General features: G+C 53.7%; 2 protein-coding genes across 3 annotated transcripts; one reads left to right on the plus strand and one right to left on the minus strand.

The window, feature by feature from the left end:
- Positions 1–493: 493 nt before the first annotated feature.
- Positions 494–10097, minus strand: Rbpjl (recombination signal binding protein for immunoglobulin kappa J region like). Of its 2 annotated transcripts, none has more exons than XM_027954276.2 (12): positions 10076–10097; positions 8776–8884; positions 7377–7502; positions 6252–6322; positions 5952–6067; positions 5533–5707; positions 3040–3177; positions 2545–2654; positions 2144–2296; positions 1066–1221; positions 868–971; positions 494–764 (listed from the first exon to the last, which is right to left on the minus strand). In XM_027954276.2, the coding sequence occupies exons 1-12, from the start codon at positions 10095–10097 to the stop codon at positions 494–496; spliced, it is 1551 nt and encodes a 516-aa protein (XP_027810077.2). The 2 variants fall into 2 exon arrangements, with proteins under 2 accessions (XP_027810077.2, XP_027810078.2); XM_027954277.2 differs by having other exon boundaries at positions 494–767.
- Positions 8685–21142, plus strand: Matn4 (matrilin 4). Its single transcript, XM_027954275.2, has 10 exons — positions 8685–8852; positions 11152–11261; positions 11999–12568; positions 15027–15149; positions 15251–15373; positions 15460–15582; positions 18135–18548; positions 18631–18783; positions 20896–21003; positions 21084–21142. Exons 2-10 carry the CDS (start codon positions 11183–11185, stop codon positions 21140–21142), a joined length of 1752 nt encoding a protein of 583 aa, XP_027810076.2. The 5' UTR covers positions 8685–8852; positions 11152–11182.
- The last annotated feature ends 202 nt before the right edge of the window (positions 21143–21344 follow it).

Here is a 21344-nt window from a genome sequence, read left to right on the forward strand (position 1 = left end):
AGTGCTCCAGGGCATGCTGGCCGCGATTCAGATGACTCGCCTCATGGCAGGGTTTGTGAAATTATGTGTTTTCTCTTCAAGTCGGGACACAGATGCCTGGAGGGCAAATGACACAGGCTTGGCTCGGATCCCTCCACCCAGCGTGTGAAATTGTGAGAGAAAGGAGAGACTTGGACAGAGGGGACAGGGACCAGACAAAGTTACTGAGGCAGAGATAGATAAATAGACAGATAACAGATAAATGATAGAGACAGGGTGATTCAGAGGCAGGAAGAAGAAATAAAGATCGGGAGAAACACGCACACTGAATATGGACAGCATCACTCAGGTCGTGTCTTCCTACATGCCGAAGGACAAGCAAGTGACACTTAAGACTGAGGTTCCCTGGCCAGCTTTCTTGCCCTTTCACAGCCTAGGGGCCAGGGAGCAGGACTTGACAGCTGGAGCAGTCGCCGGCACAGGCCTCGGCGGCGGCAGCCGTGCCCCACCTCGCCTACGTCTGGATGAAGAGGTGGAAGTTGGTGCGCGTGAACTCGTGGTGGATGCTCTCCAGGAGCGCGTCGGCGTCCGTGGCAGGTTCCGCGGCGCCGGCAGAGCCGGGCCTGGCGCTGTACTCCGGGGTGTAGGTGAAGGTGAAGGCGCTGGGGTAGAGCAGCCCGTCGGCGCGCACCAGGCTCACGGGCACCGTGATGGGAGTGCGCAGCCAGCGCCAGTCGCTGCCGAAGGCCGCCACGTCGGGCACCACGCACACCAGGGACCTCGGGCTCCTGGGGTGGGCCAAAGGGTCAGGACTACAGGGACTTTGATGGCCCGTGCGCTCCCGTCCCTGCTCCCTCGAGCCCGGGGGGCCGCCTGCCCGCCCCGCACCTGTACATGGTTTCTGACTCCACGTCCCCGAACCACACCTTGAGCCCCGCGTGGAAGTTCTCTCCATGCAGCTCCAGCGTGGCCACGTCACCCCCGCCGCTGAGCTGGGGTAGAGCGCCACAGGTGGGATGAGGAAGGGGACGGAAGTCGCTGCCCCCCCTCACCAGCTCCCCCACGGTGCCCCCAGTGCCAGGCCACCTCCAGGGTGCTGATGAGCGGCACCGGAGTGACCGGCTCCCGCGGACACGCCAGGCTGGTGCTGAAGGAGAACTCCACCGACTCGGTGCCGATGATCGTCCAGCAAGAGCTGTCGTTGAGCAGCGCCCTGTTGGCCTCCTTGGGGCACGGAGAGGCCTGGGAGGAGACCCGAGGGTGTGGCGGAAGCTTCTGTCCATGGTGGCCACCCTCACCAGGAGCCAACATAGGGCCTGGGCCCCGCCAGGTCCAACGGGTCTACACGCCCTGGAGGAAGCCCTGGAGTCCTCTCACTTAGAGTTAAATAAGTTCACTGCACCCGCTGGTCTCTAATGGCCTTATTTTCGTGGGATTCTATAATCTTAGTCTAATTAATTAGCTTATTTATCTATTTTGGTACTGGAGATTGAACCCAGGAACACTACCACGGAGCCACATCCCCAGCCCTCTTTGTTTTTTCTTTGAGACAGGGTCTGGCTAAATCACCCAGGCTGACTTCAAACTTGGGATCCTTCTGTCTCAGCCTCGCAAGTGGCTGGGGTTACAAGTGTGTACCACCAAGCCCAGCCTATAATTTCATTTTTTAAACATTATTCAATTTTATACCCTAACAAACTATGATGACTTAAATATTAATTGGAAAGGAATATTGTTCAATAATAATAATAATAATAGTTATTCTCTACAAATTATGATTGTATCTCCCAATAATCTATGATGACATTCTTTTGGGAATAATATTGCTGAATAGTAATTATTATATTCCATACTTTGCAATTCTCTCTTAACATTCTGTGATTCTAATAGACTTTACTCAACAATAATTAATACTATTATCAATTTTGATTTTTATTTATATTCTATAATTTTATATCCTATCACTATGATCTTAATATTCTTAGGGAAGGAGCATTGCTAATAACAGTAACTATTATTTTTCTACATTCTATGATTCTGTCCTGATAGTCTACGATTCTGACCTCCCATGGCAGGCCTTCAGTAAGCAGCATCCGCGGTGACGATAGCTTAGATCACCTCCCCGCATTCTCCCTTTTGATGCTCTGTGGTATTCTCTGCTCACCTGGAATTGCACCACCTTCTCTGTGGCAAGGCATAAGTAGGTGCCACCCCCTTCCGGAGGGCCACCTGGAAACTGGAAGGCACACTTGTGCAGTTGAGAGATAGGCTCATCTACGTCGAGGAGAGCACACTGTTTGGCTACTTTGCGGATGATCTGCAACACATGGGTGGTAGGGAGAGTGGCAGCAAGGTGTCCAGGTGACCAGAGGCTGTCGTCCCAGACAGTTTCTGCTCCTCTGATTGCCATGGTGTCATTGGCAGATACCCACCAACCACCCACTGTTTCCAGAGTGAGAATAGGTGCCTTCATCCTTGGGGTCTCACCACCCCCACCCTGCCCATGTGGGCACTTCCTCTCCATGAATCTGGGGACCCCTTCAGGTACACCCTCCTTCCTCATACCATAGGAGGTAGCGTGATGCCGGTGACTGTGCAGACAAGCTGCACCAGGGAGCCATAGCGGACGTAGCCCTCTCGAGGTGGGAAGTCCCCTTGCGTGGAGTGCTCATCAGCTGGGAGTGAAAGGAAGGAAGGAAGAAGGGTTTCAGGGGCCCCAAGCTTGTGCTCCAAACCCTGCCTTTTTCACCCCTGACCCCATCTCACATCACACTGGGCCTTGCTGGTCTCTCAGGGAAGCTGCTAAACTGAAGGTTCTGCTCCTGGGGAGGTCACATGTGGCCATCATTATAAATGTCTGCTCCTGGGGCAGACTTGGGCATGGACATTGGAATCAGAATAGCTTGGATCAGTCACTGACTCACCGGGACCCCGGCAAGCCTTTTTATTTCCAAGATGGGATACACAGGGCCAGGTTTACTTTCCTTGAGGGGTTGGGGTGAAGGTTGAACAAGTGAATGCACATGGAGGGCCTGGCCCTGGGCCTGCTGACATAATTACCCAGGTGGAGCGTGAAGGCAGCCCACTGTCTTGCACTGGCCACAAAGGCCCCATCCTCCACAGAGAGGTAGCGCGTGGACACCGTCTGGGAGCGCAGGCGGTTGAAGAGGGAGACCTTTGAGCCTGAGGATATGCACACTGTGAAGGGAGGTAGAATCAGTGCCCTGGTTCCTTGGACTTGCCACTCAATCTCCTGTCCCTTGTCCCTGTGCCATCCTTTGCCCTGGGTTACCGGTATGTGCCGCAGCACCCAGCCCCTGGCCTGGACACACTGCATTCATATTTCACAGCTATTTATCTAGGGCTTGCTGCAGTCCAGCCTCTGGCCTTTGTCCTCTCCCTTGTGCTCCCTGGGCATCTCATCAAGTCACTCAGGGCCTACTTTGTGGCAGGCACTGTGCTGGGTACTGGGTACCAACATGTCAACTAGTCCTGGCTTTGCTTTGGAAGAGTTCACCATCTCAAGGTCATAATTATACAATGGCAATATGATGTGACGAGGGCTGAGTTATGGATCTTCTTGGAGGAGGTTACACTTGTAGCCAGGGAGCGTGAAGCAGGTGGAGTTACACAGAGGCAAAGACCACGTGGTGTGAAACAGGGGCACGAAGCTTCTGGGGCTTGACATTTCTCTCTTGCAGCCTATCGCACATGCTCAGAGCCAAGCTTTACTTTCCTGTTGGACTTTGACCACCTGGAGAGAAGGCACAGGTGGGTCCTTGGCCAGTTTCTTCTTACAGTGCTGGACAGACTGCAGGTGGTCCGTTTATACTTTGTCCAAGCCCTCCTCAGAATAAGAGGCAGTGTTTATTGTGAGCCAGTACTTTTCCAAATGTTTTAACATGTATTAGCTCATTTGATTCTCTTAACGACTTTCTGAGGTAGACACCACTAGCCCTGCTACAGGCAGCAACCTGCTCAAGATCATGTAGCTCACAAGCTGTACGACAGCTTGTTGGAAACCCAGGCTGCTGAGCCCTGGAATCTGCACGCTTTGGGATCTTTATTTATTTATTTATTTATTTTTGGTACTGGGGATGGAACCCAGGGGAACTTAACCACCGAGCCACACCCCCAGCCCTTTTTTGTATTTTATTTAGAGACAGGGTTTCACTGAGTTGCTTGGCACCTCACTAAATTTCTGGGGTTGGCTTTGAACTCAAGATCCTCCTGCCTCAGCCTCCCCAGCCACTGGGATTACAGGCAGGCGTCACCGTGCCTGGCTGGAATCTGCTGCACTGTCAACCATCACACTGTGCCACCACCCTCCCTGGCTCTCCCATGATGCCAAGGGCCTGCCAGAACACTGCCTGGATCTGGGCATTCTGCAGGCTTTGTTGTGCTGATGTTTTCTGGTGCTGGGGATTGAACCCAGGACCTCATGCAGGCTAGGCCAGCACTGTACCCCTGAAGTAAACCCCCCCAGCACATTTTTGTTTTGTTTTGAGACAAGGTCTCACATTGTTTCCCAGGCTGGCCTCAAACTTGCAATCCTCCTGAGTAGCTGGGTTACCGATATGCGCCACAGCACCCAGCTCCAACTATTTCTTAAGTGAATGGGTAAATATTCCAAACCCAATGTTCTTCATTTTCCATATAGGAACAATGATAGGAACTACTTCACAGGGACACGGTGAGCATCAGACAGGGTGAGGTCAGTAGTCACTAGCTCAGAAAGCCCCTCTCACTCCCTTCCCTCCCAGCCATGGGAGTAGGGTGTCATGGTTATTCAGACACGCCCCTCCCAGCCTTTTCTTAGAGCTCCTGCCTGGGATTTGCCACTTGCCATCAGGACAGTATGTATCTCAAATTGCCTCTGTGATCCACGGTGCGTGTCTCCCCTGCAAGGCTATCTTTCCTCTAGAAAAAGACACCTGTCTTATTATATACTATCCAGCACTACTCAGCACAAAGTCAGGCAGACAGCAGGCACTCCATACTTATTTTTTAAGATAGGGTCTCCACTATGTTGCCTAGGCTAGTCTCTAACTCCTGGACTCAAACCACCCTCCTGCCTCAGCCTCCTGAGTAATTGGGATTATAGGCACACGCCACACCCTGCTCCACAAATACTATTAACTGAATTTTCTCTGTCACTTTATTGCCATCTCCCTGGCTCCCAGTGCTGGGAACTGAGGGGCCTAGCACAGGTAAGCACTGAGTACACCCCAAACCTTCCTATCTCACTTTGAATCTGTCCCTAGATTGCCAGCCGCAGTGGGTTTTGTCTGTTCTGAGCACCGCTCTCATCCCACTCCCAAAGCTTATGCGTCCGTCCCCTTTCCTCAGCCTTTGCTCCCTACATCTCCAGGCCTAAGCGGCACCCACTCATCCAGACCAGACCCCCTCTCGCCTGGACTCCGCCCTGGTCACTCGGATCCCACACCTACATCTCGCCCCACGCCCCCCATCACGTCCCTCTCCCAATTCAGCGGCTCTTGACTTGGTGGCACCTCCCGCCCTGCCTCGCCGTCGGGCCCCTCCTCGGCTCACGGTCGGTGTTTTTCAGCGACTGCTTCTTTTGCGACGGCTTGGAGATGACCTTGATGAGGCGACTGTGGAAGGTGCCCAGCTCGCGGCCCCCTCGCAGCACCAGCCGCAGCACCAGCCGGAAGTGCTTCCTCTTGTCGGCGTCGGAGATGTACAGGGTCTTGGCACAACCGAATTCCTACAGGCTCGAGGCATGGGGCCGTCACATCCCAGCCCTCCAGCACAACCCCCCCCCCCCCCCCCCGTTATCTGACGTCCGGCCCATCGGAGGTGACAAGAGGCTCCAGGAGCTCGGCCTCTGACCTCCCGACCTCCAGACCTCCCGCCTATCTCTTGGTTAGGAAGGAGGCTCAGGGGCTCCTCTCCAGAAAGGCGGGGATGGAGCAGGAGCAGGAACCGGGCTCCCTCCTGTGCACTCTCACCCTGGAGTCCGGCTGCTCCTCGAAATTCAGCTTCTGCGTCTCGGCCGCGCTGCCGGACGCGCCGTCCAGTCCCATGTAACCACACACTGTAGGCCCGGTCTCCCCCGCCTGGTGGGCTGGACAGGGACGCGAACCGGCTCTAAAAGGCCTCAGGATCCCGACTCAGGCGCCCGGCAACCTTAGCTTTCACCGCCAGAGGGCGCAGCGAGGCTGCGCCGGCGAACCGTCCCGTTCCCAGGCCCAGAGCGCAGTCCTCCCTGCAGAGACAGAGCAACCCGCGTCCCCGGAGGGCGCCCTCACCTTGACCCTGCACTGGCTTCACCCTCCAGCCGGGACCCGTGAGGTAGACACAGGGCGGGGGGCAGAAGAACCTACGGAGACAGGAGAGTGCCGGGTTCTATCTCCGCTTGCCTGTCTGGTAAGCATCACCAACCCACCCAGCCCTTGATTCTGCCTCCCTTTCTCCCCTAGGCTCCTCCATTCCTTGAACCCCATTAAGGTCGGAACTTTCTTTTATTTACACCCCTTACCCAATCCATCTGCAAGTACCCCCACTCCACCTTCAAAACCTCCGGAATCCACAGGCTTCTTACCACCTCCCACCCCTGCTCTGCCTGCACCACGCATCTGCCTTCCAGCCAGCCTCTCTGCTGTCCTCCTGCACCCTTCAACTTATTTTTCATACAGCAGACAGAGTGCTTTTTAAAAAAAACATGAGTCAAATCATGTTACTCCTCTTCTTGAAATCCGCCAGTGGCTTAAAATGCTAAGTCCTCACACGATCTGGCCCCTGCTTACCTCTCCAACTCTTTCCTATAACTCCCCCCCTCTTCCTCTACCTCCAGCCATTCTGCCTTCTTTTGTGCCTCGAACATAGTTGGTACAGCCATAGGGTCTTTGCATTATTTTGTTCTTTGTAGTTGGAACATTCTTCCCTTGGATTTCCTCATGGCTGGTTCCATCTTAACATTCGAGTCTCCTCCTTCATCTTCCAAGCTAAAGTACCCTCGCTTCAATTTCTGTGACATTACTTTGTTTTATTTTCCTTTTCACTTTCCCCGTGATCTGGAAATATCTTATTTGCTGACTTGTGGGGAGGTTATAGTTTGTCTCTTCACATTAGAAGGAAAATACCATGAAGCAGGGACTGTGTCTTGTTCCACTGTGTGCCCAGTGCCCAGCAGAGTCTGGCACATGACAGGCACTCCAAAAGTGGCTGAATGGATGAAGAGTGGAGTGAGAGAGTGCAGATGGGAGAGTCACGAGGTTCTGCTATAGACCAAAGTCGGGGGCATGCTGGCGGAGGGACAGGTCCCCTGATCAGTCAATAGCTGAGGTCTCAGCCCTAAGTCCCCTGGCAGGAGGGCAGAAGGGTGCATGGGGCTGATAGCCACAGGGAGCTGGGAGGGCCACTGAGGCACCTACCGCTTCTCATTTCCGTATGATTTCTGGGCCACCTTGGCATGTAGGATCCGCACTGTCTGTTCGCATCCTTGCTGCAGACACCTGCACACGCCTTCCCTCAGGATGGTGGTGCACTCCGGGGAGGACCTAGGAGTGGGACAGGCCCACAGCAGGGAGAGTCATGGGTGGGTGGCACATAGCCCACCACTCCGGTTGAGTAAAATGAAGCAGGGCAGGGGTGGGATTGGGATGGGGCTACTATACATTCTGCTTCCTAGGGATCAAGGTGTTGGGGGGGAGTGTTAGGCCAAGGAGAGGACTTGGATGCAACTTGTGGGCTAACTTTTTGGACTTTGAGATACTCAATGAAGCATGCATGGGGCCCACTGGGACCACCCAGGTTCCACTCTATGAGTCTGGCTTCCTGCCTGCCCCTTGGCATTCTGGGGCCTCAGAGAGACACAGCTGTGACACAAAGGCCCCACTTATGCTGGCCTTGAGATGGGGTATGTGGGACTGGTCGTTAAGCCTCCCCATTCCAAGAGAATGCCAAAGGGAAATACTGGAACTGGGCCCAGAGTGCTGCTCTCTCACCTCCTGCCAGCAGACTCCACAAACATGAAAAGCACCCCCAACTCTGTCCCGGGATGGGGGCCAGCTGAGATCTTCTATGCCCAAAGCAACATTCCTCTCTTTCTCCCATGAGAAGGGGCCTAATGCCATGCGGGCTTTCCTTTCCTTGATTACAGGGAATCAAAGTCGATTACATTGGCGCTGCAGGATAAGCCAGGTCAGAGCCAGGGGTTTCTGGTGGCTTCGCAGCATGGGGGTTTGAATGGGTGAGGGTGGGTGCACCCAAAACCTGCCCCATTGCAGGGCGCATGTAAAGGAGTCTCTGGTGGGAGAGAATTTGAGAACTAGCAAGCTGGGGCCCAGAGAGCCACTATCCCTGAAGCTGTGCGTTTGAGCCTTTTTACCCTCTTGGTGGGACCCGAGTCAAGGCCTTTCCTCACTCCTGGAAGGGACAACGGAGGGCAAGAGTCGGGCGGGCCCTCGGACGTCGGGCCAGGCAGTCGGGCGGCCAAAGCCAGGACCGCTCCGCCTCTTGGGGCTCTCCTCGGGGAAGTGCCTCGTAGGCTTCCAGCGCATTCCGGCTGCGAGTGTCGCCGCCCGTCTCCAGCTGCAGCGGAATTCCGGCCCGGCAGCTCGCGCCTGCAGCTCCAACCCGGCAGGGACAGGGGACGCTGCGCTTGCCCCGCCCCAGTCGTCAGGGGAAGGGGGGATCGCTCCCTGCCAGTGGGAGGGTCGCCACCCGCGCTCCCCCTCCCCACCCGCCAGCCTTGGGTTAAATGCGGCCGCCGCCTCTGCTCGCTCCAGCTGCCTGGCAGTCCCACCTAGGGCGCGCTGCCCACGTCGTTACCTGGTCCAACTGCCCGCGAGGCTCCGCCCGTCGGCTCCGATCTGCGGCCGCGCCTCCGAGCTGTCCGGCAGGCTCAGGTGAGTCAGAGGGCCCGGGGGCACTGAGGGTTCTGCAGGGGAGCGGGTGTCGAGCCCGACCCCGAGACCGCAATTAACCCAGGAGGCACCTCCACGGTGCCTAAATCTGACCTGCAGTGACCTTTCTCTCTTCGGTAGGGTCCTTTCCAAATCGAGTCTCCACGAGAAAAGCCGACAAAAGGGGAGCACCCTTTCCCTAATCTTCCACCTCCAGGCCCAGGCACCGAGGTGTTCAATCTTGGGACCTTGAAAGAGTTTGCACAGACCTTCCTCCCTTGCAAGTCCACTTTCCCCAATCTAAGTGCATCAGCCAAACTTTCCCTTTAACCAAGGATTAACTCTTCAGAGGAGTCCTGGGCTCTAGTGTCATCCAGGTGACCACGTTTCTGTGACATTGGGTGAAGACCCCCATGGTCCTCTCTGGGCTTAGTTCTTTCTGTAGGCTGGGGGTAGGGGGCTGGGTGAGTGATGGGCTTCTCCACAGTCCCTATTTGGACTTTCTAGGATTCCTGGGGTTGAGGCAGAGCCAAGTGTATGTTGGCTCAGGTCAAGAGTAGGATAAGGGGACCCTCATCAGGATTTGGGGCTCCAGAGGCAGGTAGGAAGGGTTGGAGAATGGCAAAGGGCCCTCCCGCTTTTACCCACATGCTACCCAGAGATCCTATCCTCTGCTGTGACCCAAGCAAGAGAAGGCACTCCCCACCCTCTCATCTCCACCAGCAGCTGCAGATCCAAGGGGCACATTTAGCTTAGTCACCCTGTCACGGTGGGCCCTGCCAGAGAGATTGTTGTTCCTCCACTAGGCCTGGAAGGCGAAGGGGGAGAAGAATCCCAGGCGGGAAAGCCTTCTGGAGCGATCCTCAGGCCCTGGCCTTGCTCAGAATAGGCCCATTCATGGAATTGGGGGGTGGGGAGTTGGATTAGGGGGGGTGGCCCTCTCTGCCAAGAAACAGCAACAGAAAAATGGCTACTGCAGTCTCAACTTGGGGCGCAGGGGTGGGATAGAGAAAGGAACGGAAAGAGGTGTAACGACTCCTAGGCCTCGGGGAGCTAGGCAGCTTAGGAGCCAGCCGGGAGCCAGGATCCCTGGATTCTAGTCCTGCCTTGCAGCTCAGCGGGCTGTCTTCCTGGGACTCAATTTTTCCATGGGTTCAAGGGGGTGGGGGGTCCTTCCGTTATTCTCAAGGGATGTCGTCGGGGGCCACTGGAGGGCGAGGGCTCACCTGCTGCCCCCATAGGGTCCATGGCCACTCTGCAAGGCCCGGGCTGATCTCTCGCTGCCCTTGGGCACGTCCAGTGCCACCGTCCCCGGAACTCTGCACAACTCTGCTCCCTGAGCCTCGTGCGGGATATAATCCAGGCAGGTCTTATCTCCAAGGCTCGGGCTCCTGGCCGGCTGTTTGCTCTGGGCAGGGACACCTGCTGGGCAGATGTGGGCTTCCCACGGCCACTAGACCGCCGCAGCCAGGCCCGACGCCCCCTGGCGGCCTCTCCTGAGAGCAGGCGGGGAACCGAGGCACGGAGGCCCTGGTTGTGCGTGGTGGGCTTTGGCCGGATCACTGCCCACCACCCCCACACTCGAGCCTGAGAAAGGGGCGGCCCTTCCGGCGCCACCTGCGGTTGGGCGGTGTAGGGAAAAGGACTCGGGTTTGCAAAGACGGCCATACAGAAGCTCCTGTGTGCGGAGGGGAGGGCCGAGGAGGTGAATGGTTTCTGTCTGCCGAGGTTCGCCTCTTGGGAAAAGAGGCACGGAGCCCTCCGGCTGGCTCCCAGAACCAGACAGACTAGGGTACTATCCTAGCGCAGCCACTTCCTTGCCGCATGACTTTGGGTACCCGGGCTTGACTTCTCTATGCCTATGTTTTGTCCTCTGTGCAGTGGGGTCAACAGCAACCTTGGTGTTAGAGCTGGAGAGAGGATTACATGCTACAGCGCGTGAAAAGCATTTAACGCTGTACCTGGTATTTAGGAAGGCCTTTTTCTTTCAAAATTTTGTATATTTAAGCTACTATTTATTTATTATTCTGCTATCCTACAAAGTATAACTTTCTACAGTTCTACAAAGAATCTCTTGTGTTTCCCAGCAATCCCAGTGTGATGACGTGTGTGTGTGTGTGTGTGTGTGTGTGTGTGTGAGAGAGAGAGAGAGAGAGAGAGCGAGAGAAACGTTTGGACCATACACAAAAATAGAGATTAGTAAAATAACCCATGACCCCTCTCCTCTCCCCTTCAAGTATCCATTCCCCAGAATAAGAGCTCTGTCAATACTATTGCTTTTCTATTTACTGTCTCCCTCCAGGCTCTGACATCTTCTCTGTCCCCCAAGCAATATGAGAGGCCTTCTTTGCTGGCCACTGGCCACGTTGCTGCTCCTTCTCCAGCCCTGGGAAACCCAGCAGCAGCCCGCAGGTGAGCGGGTGCCCCGCCCTCAGCAGCGGGAGGAGGAGAAGAAGCTTCTTTTGCAGCCAACTGGGGGGTGGGGAGTGGAGGGGAGGGGAAGGGGTGGGGGGAGAAGCCTGAGCCGGGAAACACTCACTGGGTTTGAGATTCACACTTCGCCTGCCTCTCTGGGCCTCACCTCTAGGATATGGCTTAGTTTTGGGTTCATGCAGAACTGTCCATTCAGGGTTTGATTTTAAAAAACTTATTGAAAACATGGAAAAATCAGGAGATTTCACACACAAATTCTGATTTGGGATTTCTTTTTTAAAAAAATCCAAGGACCTGATAATATTCGATCCTCGTGAGCACATGGCAACTTTTGGGTGGAGCTGCTCGGTTTAGGAGGGATAAAGCCGCGTGTCCACGGCCCCAAGCCAGCCAGTTCATTCATTTTTTTGTTGCCTGCCTGACCCTTATTGGTATTTGAGTTTTCAACACTCCTACTCGCCCTTTCCTTAATAGATAATGCCTTCCCAGAGTAGCCCTCAGAAGTGTCCATGGGAATGTGTGCAATCTCCTAGCCCAGTTTCTCAGCAAATGCTGGACGAAGGAGGGTGTTTAACCTGCCTTTGCTAGGTTAATGCTATGCTGGGCACTGCTGCACCGGAATAGCAGCATTTCTCTTGGGTTTCCCGGGGTGGACGTGTCTTTTTGGAGGTAAGACTTTGCTAACCTAAGAAAGTCCTTCCTGATCTCCACTGTAGGTCCCAAGTGCCATACTGGGCCTCTGGACTTGGTCTTTGTGATCGACAGCTCCCGCAGCGTGCGCCCCTTTGAGTTCGAGACAATGCGGCAGTTCCTAGTGGGCCTCCTCCGCAGCCTCGACGTGGGGCTCAACGCCACGCGTGTCGGCGTGATCCAGTATTCGAGTCAAGTGCAGAGCGTCTTCCCGCTGGGCGCCTTCTCGCGCCGCGAGGACATGGAGCACGCCATCCGCGCCCTGGTGCCACTGGCGCAGGGTACCATGACTGGGCTGGCAATCCAGTACGCCATGAATGTGGCCTTCAGCGAGGCAGAAGGGGCGCGCCCGCCGAAGGAGCGCGTGCCGCGCGTCGCTGTCATCGTGACCGACGGGCGGCCGCAGGACCGCGTGGCCGAGGTGGCGGCGCAGGCGCGCGCTCGCGGCATTGAAATTTACGCGGTGGGGGTACAGCGCGCCGACGTGGGCTCCCTGCGCGCCATGGCGTCGCCCCCGCTGGACGAGCACGTCTTCCTGGTCGAGTCCTTTGACCGTATCCAGGAGTTCGGTCTGCAGTTCCAGGGCCGGCTGTGCGGTGAGCGGGAGGGCGCTGGAGCGAGGCTCCAGTTCTGTTTGGATTCTTGTTCCCTCACAGGGAGTCCTTTCCCATCCCGGCTGAGGGGAGTGGTTCACCATGACCTTAGGGTCAAACTCCAACACCAAATGCCTTCAACAAGAATTACTGTCCCTCAAAGCTGAGAGCAAGGCCAGGCAGCAGTCCTGCCCCGCCCACCTGGTTTTGGCCCCTCCCACTCAGTTTAACTATTTCCACTAACGCTGCGGGGGTCTGGGCATTCTGAGTTGTTCTGCCCACTGTAAGCGCTTCTCTGCGCCGTCCTCACCCCTGGGTGGCCCTGCCTATCCTACCGACACATGGGTCCGGAGCCTCTCTCTGTGTCTGTTCATAGGAGCTGCTCAAGCCCTCCTCTTTCCCTAAGCTCTCCCACCTGGACAGACCCCCTCACATCCCACCCAAGGCCTTACTTGAGGATGGTGCTGCTCTGACCGCACCCCATCCAGCTCTCTCATTGGAGGCTTTTGCCCTTCTGGCTCCTGCTGATTCTAATGCTGTGTGTCCTTAGGGAAGGACCTGTGTGCTGAGTGGGGACACATCTGCCAACACCAGTGTGTCAGAGCTCCAGGAACGTTCTACTGCGCCTGCAACTTTGGCTACAAGCTAGCAGCAGATAACAAGAGCTGTTCGGGTGAGAACTACCCCGCCTGCCATCTCACTACTCCCGAGCCTTCTTTGGCTCTGTGTAGCTCCAGAATTGGTGGGAACGAAGGAGTTTGAAGGGAAGTAAAAACTGGCCTCTTTCACCTTAGAGGCCCAGGGAAGAGGAAATCACCAGGTCCTGGTGGGACCAGGGCTAAGAATCTTGACCCTGCAGTTATAAGCTACTTTCTGTAGCCTCTTTTCCTTCTTTTAGCCCAGTCTCCTACCTCACTCCACCTCCCAAAAGTGTTTCTGTCTCCTCCCCATGTCTGTTACTTAGACACTGTTGGGGTCCTTAACAGTTAGATAGGGGTCCCCCCACATGCTGCTCTTCCTGCCTCTGCACCTCAGCTGTTTCTGTGGAGCTCACCTGGGCAGCCTTTACTGCTCCCCTCCGCTTCCACAAACCTTTCCTTCCTTTCTTCTTTTCTTCATTGGAACCAGGGATTGAATCCAGAGGTGCTTAACCACTGAGCCACCTCCCCAGCCCTTTTTATTTTGTAGTTAGAGACAAGGTCTCACTAAGTTGCTGAGGCTGGCTTTGAACTTGTAATCCTCTTGCTTCAGCCTCCTGAGTCTACACATCTTTCACGACTTTGTTCTTCATTTTTTTGTCTTCTGAAAACCTCTGGCACATGATTCCTTGCTTACACGATTGGGTTTTTCTTTGTGACACGTTCAAGGGTCTACTCTTGTGATGGTAACTGTTGCTATTTCCTGACTGCTAGGTTAGTATGAGGCATTATGCTAGGAGGACTCTAAACATTAGCTCTCAACCTCAGAGTGACTTGGAAGAGGAGATCATGTGATCCCAATAACCCAGATGCCACCTGGGTTTCTAGAAACTTTTTAAAGTCTGGTTTTAACACCCCATTTGAGGACTGTGAACATTCAAATTCTTCTGCTGCATTCATTAGATTTTGGGTCCTTTCTCAGTTTTTGACCCTGTACATACTGTTCTTGTGTCATGAATTTAAATCAGCCTCTTCTTTGGTTTATAGGCTTGTGGGCATGCAAGTGTGTGTGTGTGTGTGTGTGTGTGTGTGTGCGCGCGCGTCTATGTGTATATCCATTTTACTAAAGAATGACTGCCAGGGATGTGATTACACTTATAAAGTCAAAAATGAGAAAGAAAAACTCCATTGTTTATAATTGAATGTGTGATGCCCTTATTCCTAGAAGCCCTCAGACAGCCCACTGCAGGGACTTTTCACGGGCACCTTCAGCCCACAGAACTGCTGATCTCCAAACCATCTCTTGTGTTCTTTTTCTTCAAGGCACTTTCCCCCTTTCCAGCGCTAATCTGCCATCCTCACACCTCCAAGCCATCCAGGTGCTGAACAGGGCAAGAGCCTTCTTTTAGCAGAAGGAAACTGTACACAACAATTGCCATCCTCCATTATATTCCCATTTTGCAGAGGGGGAAATGGAGGCTCAGAGAGGTCAAGTGGCCATGCCTTGTCCTCCCCTGTAAGTCAGTAGTATCTGGAGGACAGGGGCCCTGCCTTCTATGACTGTGGCTTCTCATTCTCAAGACTGGCTCAGTAATGGGCACACTGGCTCTGGGATGTGTCCAGTAGGGAGGGTTGCCTGGCACCAAGGAAGGAGGCTAATACGTATAGAAGTTATAGGTGCCTGGGTGCCCCTGAGACTAACTGGTCTAGGTCTTTGGGGTTGGGGTCCAGGCATGGGTATTCTTAACAGGCTCCCTGGTGTTAATGCTGCTAGGGCTGAGGAGTGCGGTCCTGGGCCAAAGCTGACCCCATCTCATCCTCAGCCATAGACCTGTGTGCTGAAGGGACCCATGGCTGTGACCACCACTGTGTCAGTTCCCCGGGCTCCTATTTCTGTCGTTGCCGAGCAGGCTTTGTTCTCCAAGAGGACCAGAGGAGCTGCAGGGGTGAGTAAGTCCCAGCTCCTGCCACCCACCGGCCCCCTGGACCGAGGCCTCTGGTGGCTCTGATCAGAAAGGACATCCTGGTGTTTCTTTGTCCCCTTCAGTCATTGACCACTGCAGCTTTGGGAACCACAGCTGTGAGCACGAGTGTGTCAGCACTCTTGGTGGGCCACGGTGTCGCTGCAGAGAGGGCCACGTTCTGCTGCCCGACGGGAGGACCTGTCAGGGTGAGGGCGTCCTGCATTTTGGGGAGGGGCAGGAGACCTTATCTGGCGCCAGCACCCTGACTCATCCTGTCTGTCTCTCTTTTAAGTCAGGGACCTTTGCAATGGTGTCGACCACGGCTGCGAGTTCCAGTGTGTGAGCGAGGGGCTGTCCTACCGCTGCCTGTGCCCAGAGGGACGGCGACTCCAGGCGGATGGCAGGAGCTGCCTCCGTGAGTCAAGGGTGTGAGAGAGCTTGGTCTGCTTCTGCCCCCTGCCCCCTGCCCGTCCTGAGCACTGTTGCTTTGCGTCTGCTGGGGTTCAAGGACGTGTGGTGTGCCTGTTGGGGGTGGGGGTTCCCGCGCCCTGTCTCCCAGCCTTCTCCTCAGTCTTCTTTCCTGCTGCCAAAGTTAACTTAGGAATCTGTATTGGATCAAATTCTTCCTTGGTTTAAAATCCCTCTGTGGCTCGCCAGTGCCTACAGAATAAAGATGCAATACCTTACCCCTGAGCTTTTCAAATGGCGAGTACAACCACATTAGTGGATGATGAAATCAAATTAGTGGTTTAAAACCAGCATTTAAAAAGGAGAATGGATGGGAAAAGAGAGTTCCCTGCATGTAGAAAGAGTAAGTATTGTTTCACGAAACTTTAGTTACATGAAGTGCGTCATGATGTAGTATTATTATTATTGTTTTTTTTCTTACCGTGGGTTGTGGTCAAAATTTTGAAACTACCACTTAAGTCATCACAGTCTGGCTTCAGCCAAGCCCATCAGCCTGTCTCCTGCCACATGCAGACATTTTAGTCATGCTGGCCTGCCCCTTCCTCAATGTGTTGAGAACTTTTCAGCAATCATGCCTCTGCATTGCTGTTCCCACTTTCTAGACTATTCTATCTGCCTTGGCAAACTCCATCCTCCTAGTCCTTCAAGACTGTCCTGGTCCATATGGGCTGCTATAACAAAGTACCATAGACTGAGTGGCTGTCTTCATCTGCTTTGTGTTGCTATAACAAAATACCCATGGCTGGGTAATTTATAAAGAAAAGAGGTTTATTTAGCCGACAGTCCTGGAAAGTCAAGACATGGTGCTGGCATCTGCTTGGTTTCTGATGAGAGCCTTCCAACTGATGGCATCATGTGTCAGGAGCTTTTATGAGAGTGCTGGTTGGGCAGGTGGAGGAGATCAAAGACATGGGGTGGACTTATTTTATAACTATTTGCTGTCAATGATAATCTAGTCCCTTGAAACCCTAACTCATTCTGTTGAGAGGGCATTCATCCCTTTCTAGGGTGGTGCCCCCGTAACCACATTACCTCCTACTAAGCCACACCCCATCAGGGTTCCACTGCCTCCCAATATTGTTATATTGGGAGGCCAAGCTTCCCTTACCTGAACTTTGTGGGAAAAACCATATCCACCCCACAGCAGTGGCTTAAACAACATTTATTTCTCATAGTTCTGGAGGCTGAGAAGTTCAAGACCAAGGCGCTGGCAGATGCAGTGTCTGGTGAGGATCTGCTTCCTGGGTGGTAGATAACATTTTCTCTCTAGGCCCTCACATGGTGGAGGAGAAGGAAGCTCCCCTGAGACTCTTATCAGACACTGATTCCATTTCTGAGGGCTCTACCCTCATGACCTCATCTAATCCTGATTGCCTTCTGAAGACCCCAGCTGTTAAGGTCATCACACTAGTGGGTGGGGAGACACAATGGTTCAAGGCAGAAGAAAGATCAAGTCAAAAGCCATCACCTCCATGCAGCCTTCCTCAACCCCCAGGAAGGAGGAATTGCCCCCGCCCTTCCCCTCTATCTAGAACCTTCCTCAACGTAGCAGATGGCACGTCTGAGTTGCTCTGCTCTAGCCTGATTGCCTCATGGATTGGGATTACGTTTTCTTTGTTGAACCTCCTCAGCGTCCAGTGACGTTCCTGGTTCTGAATAGACAGGGTAGGCGACACTGTAGAGCAATCAGGAGCAGGAGTTTGGGGGTCAGACAGACCTGGCTTCAAGTCCCAGCTCAGTGACTGCTAGCTATGGAATCTGAGGAGATCCCACTCTATCCTCCAGAACCTCAGGTTATAGAAAATGGGGATAAAACTCAAGGTGATCAGGAAGTTTGAGAATATACATATGGTATTGAGGACACACACACACACACAATCAGCCAAGTGCCTGGTACACAGTAAGCTGTCAATAAATAATGTTTTTATTAATACTGGTGTGGTGCTTAGAATTGTGCCTGATACATAGCAGATGCTCAGGAAAGGGTAGCAATTGTGGTAATTATTATTATCTTTTAAAAAGAAGCTTTGCTGGGCATGGAGGTGCATGGCTGTCATCCCAGCTTCTCTGGAGGCTGAGGCAGGAAGATCACAAGTTCAAGGTCAGCCTGGCAACTTAGACTCTATCAAAAAGAAAAGAAAACAAAAAATTTACTCCTAGTTACTCAGGAGGTTGAAGTAGAAGGATCCCAAGTTTGAGGCCAGCCTAGGAAGTGGCGGCATTTCTGTCTCAGAAAAGGAGGGGCTGGAACTTAGCCCAGTGGTAGAGAGCTCCAGCTTTCTGAGGCTCTGGGGTCAAACCCTAGTACCGCCCCCCACCCAAATGATGTTGGTGATTTACCGTACTGTCAGGCACAGCTGAACTCGGTCAATGTGTTATAAAGTGAATGAATGGCCAGGTGGGTGGTGGTGGCGGTGGCAGTAGTGGCCATGGTTGTTATCATGATTGCTATTGGTAGTCAAGGACTGCCCTCTCCATCCAAGCCTTCTGGCTGTGCAGGGTGCCGGGAAGGCCACGTGGACCTTGTTCTGCTTGTGGATGGCTCCAAGAGTGTGCGCCCACAGAACTTTGAGCTGGTGAAGCGCTTCGTGAACCAGATCGTGGACTTCCTGGATGTGTCCCCTGAGGGCACGCGCGTCGGGCTGGTTCAGTTCTCCAGCCGCGTGCGCACCGAGTTTCCGCTGGGTCGCTACGGCACCGCCGCCGAGGTGAAGCGGGCAGTCACGGCTGTTGAGTACATGGAGCGCGGGACCATGACCGGCCTGGCGCTTCGCCACATGGTGGAGCACAGCTTCTCGGAGGCCCAGGGTGCCCGGCCTCGCGCCCTCAATGTGCCTCGAGTCGGCCTGGTCTTCACGGACGGGCGCTCCCAGGATGACATCTCAGTGTGGGCAGCGCGCGCCAAGGAAGAAGGTGGGCTTGGCTCGGGGGAGACTGGGCTGGGGTGCGGAGGGCGCGAGGCCTGGGGCGCCCCCTGAGTCCGCCGGTCCGGTAGGCATCGTCATGTACGCCGTGGGCGTGGGCAAGGCCGTGGAGGAGGAGCTGCGCGAGATCGCCTCGGAGCCCGCGGAGCTGCACGTGTCCTACTCCCCGGACTTCAGCACCATGACGCACCTGCTGGAGTACCTCAAAGGCAGCATGTGCCCCGGTGAGCACCTCCACCTCTTCTTCCCTCCCCTCACTCTTCCCCACACCAGAGGGACAGCAAGGGGTGGGCTCACCAGGCACAGCCTGGCTCCTTAAAGCGTGGCCCTCCACCGCCGCAGGGCAGGCACCTGAAGGCTTGTTAGAAACGCAGTAATTCTAGGCAGTCTCCAGACCCAGTGAATCACCGTTGGCCCTTTAACAAGACAAAGCCGAAGAAGCACTAAACTAGGTCACCTTTCCCCCAGATTAGCAGTGTTCAGAATAATTTGGGAAAACTTTCAAAGGCACGCCAAATTTAACATTTGTAAGTGGAGCTACAACACGTATCCCTTGAACTTGTTGGAATTCAATTTTATGGACTTGGCCAAGCGGCAGGACTGAATGTTTTAAGTACACAAAGACATGTACTTCTTGGACGGCGTAGCCCATAAATGTAATCCATCTGCTTCATTCAGTCCTCAGCAGAGGGAGAAGGGACCACTCTACCTGTGGGGGAGCAGGGGCCGGGTGAACCCTGTGGGCATGCCTTACAGATGGTATACAGAATTTCTTGGAGGTAGCTGTCACCACAGGGGTTTTAGACTCTAACCAGGCACAAGGTGTGATTCTTCTTTTAGATTATCAGGTTCTGAGGGCAGGGCTGAGCCTGGCGAGTATGTGTGTACATTTCTCTCTTCTCTCTCTCTCTCTCTCGGCTAATTCTAATAATTATACGGAATATTGCAGAGCTACTGAATTAGCTGCTCTTTTACGCCCCTTCCATTCCTGACTTTTACACTCCTACGGTCCCTTACACCCCACTCCCCACCTTCAGGTTGCCTCCAGCTCTCAAGTTCTAAGTCTGGGCTCTGTGGTTGAGGCTGTTTCTTTAACCATTAGATGTATTAACCTTCCCCTTGTCTGATCCTTGTTTTCCCATATGCAAAGTTTTATGGCATGATGATCAGTTCCATCAATAACAGGACATATAGCAGTTTTCTAAGGATACAGAACTGAGATTAAAAGATAACCTTTAAATCACCAAAGCAACTCTTTATGAAATCTAAGTGCCAAGCATTTTGCTTACTACTTCATATTCTGTAAAATTGAAAATGGCACACAATGACAAAGTTTCAGTGAATCTTACTATGGTAAGATTTACCATTTTTATATACTATTAAGAAAAACAGGTGCAAATTTTAATTCTAAGGCTCTGCCCCTGAAAGACTGTGTAGGAAGATAGGTTTGATCAGTGGTTATTAAGCATTAGTGCACATCAGTCACCCTGGAGTGTTTTGTAAAAAAAAAACTGCTGAGCTCCAATTCCAGATTTTCTGGTGCAGTAAGTCTGGGTTGGAGTCTGAACATTTGCATTTGTGACACTTTCCTAGGTGTCCAAGTTGAGGACCACTGGTGTAGTTGAAATACACTCTGAAGTGTTGACTTGTGTCAGGAGTTGTGCTTTCCAGTAAAGTAGCCAGTAGTTACATGTGTCTATTTAATTAAAAATAAACAAAACAAAAACTTTAGTTCTTCAGTGGCACCAGAAACATTTCAGATGTTAAATAGCCACATGTGGCTTGTGGCTACTGCATCAAACGGGACAGATATGGAATACTTCCATCACTGCATAATGTTTCATTGGAGAGTGCTTACTGCTCTGGACTCTCCACTCAAAGTGTGGCCTGTGGACCAGCAATACTGGCATCACTTGAGGGCTTATCAGAAATATAGATTCTCAGTTCCTCCTCCATTCTGAATCAGAATCTGTTTTCACAAGCTCCCCTGATGATTCCAACGAGTAGTACAATTTGAGAAACTCTATTGCAAGTTGTGTGTACACACACACACACACACACACACACACACCACTCTAAAATCATTGAACCCTCACAACCGCCAATGAACAGTTTTCTCATTATATCCATATAACAGAGGAGCTAACCGAGCTTGGAGAGGTTGAATGAGTCTTCCAACACCTGACAGCGGTGTGGCTGGAACTCAGCCGAGGTCTGTCTGAATCCAAAGCCCATATTCAACCATATGCCCAGTGGAGGTAAACAGAGAGCCAGGGCCAGGGCCGGCTTGGCCTCCTGCAGTTTCTCCTTCCCCTGACTCTGTGCCCTACCTGCAGAGGAGGGCATCAGCGCTGGGACCGAACTGCGGAGCCTCTGCGAATGCGAGAGCCTCGTGGAGTTCCAGGGCCGCACGCTGGGGGCGCTCGAGAGCCTGACGCAGAATCATATCCTTTGGGGCCGGAGGCGTGGGCTGGAGGGAAGGTGAAGGGACCCAGCAACCCCGAAGGCTTCCTTAACCGCTCACTGGCCCAGTTGACAGCGCGCTTGGAGGATCTGGAGAATCAACTGGCCAACAAGAAGTGACGGCCGCTGGTGGCCTGGGCCGGGCTGGGGCGCGGCCTTGCGGACCGTGCTCCTAGCGCGCCGTCGGGGCGCCCGCGCCGGGCCGAATCCGGACCCCTTGGGCGGGGACCGTCCGTAGGAGGCGCTGGCGGGCTCCCAGCGCTGTGCCCGAGCTGGCCTCGCCTGGACCAGAAGCCAGACTTTGGGGGCCAGGGGGTGGCGG

The sequence above is a fragment of the Marmota flaviventris genome, chromosome 2, assembly GCF_047511675.1.
Source record: "Marmota flaviventris isolate mMarFla1 chromosome 2, mMarFla1.hap1, whole genome shotgun sequence".
In the NCBI taxonomy this organism is placed as follows: Eukaryota; Metazoa; Chordata; class Mammalia; order Rodentia; family Sciuridae; genus Marmota; species Marmota flaviventris.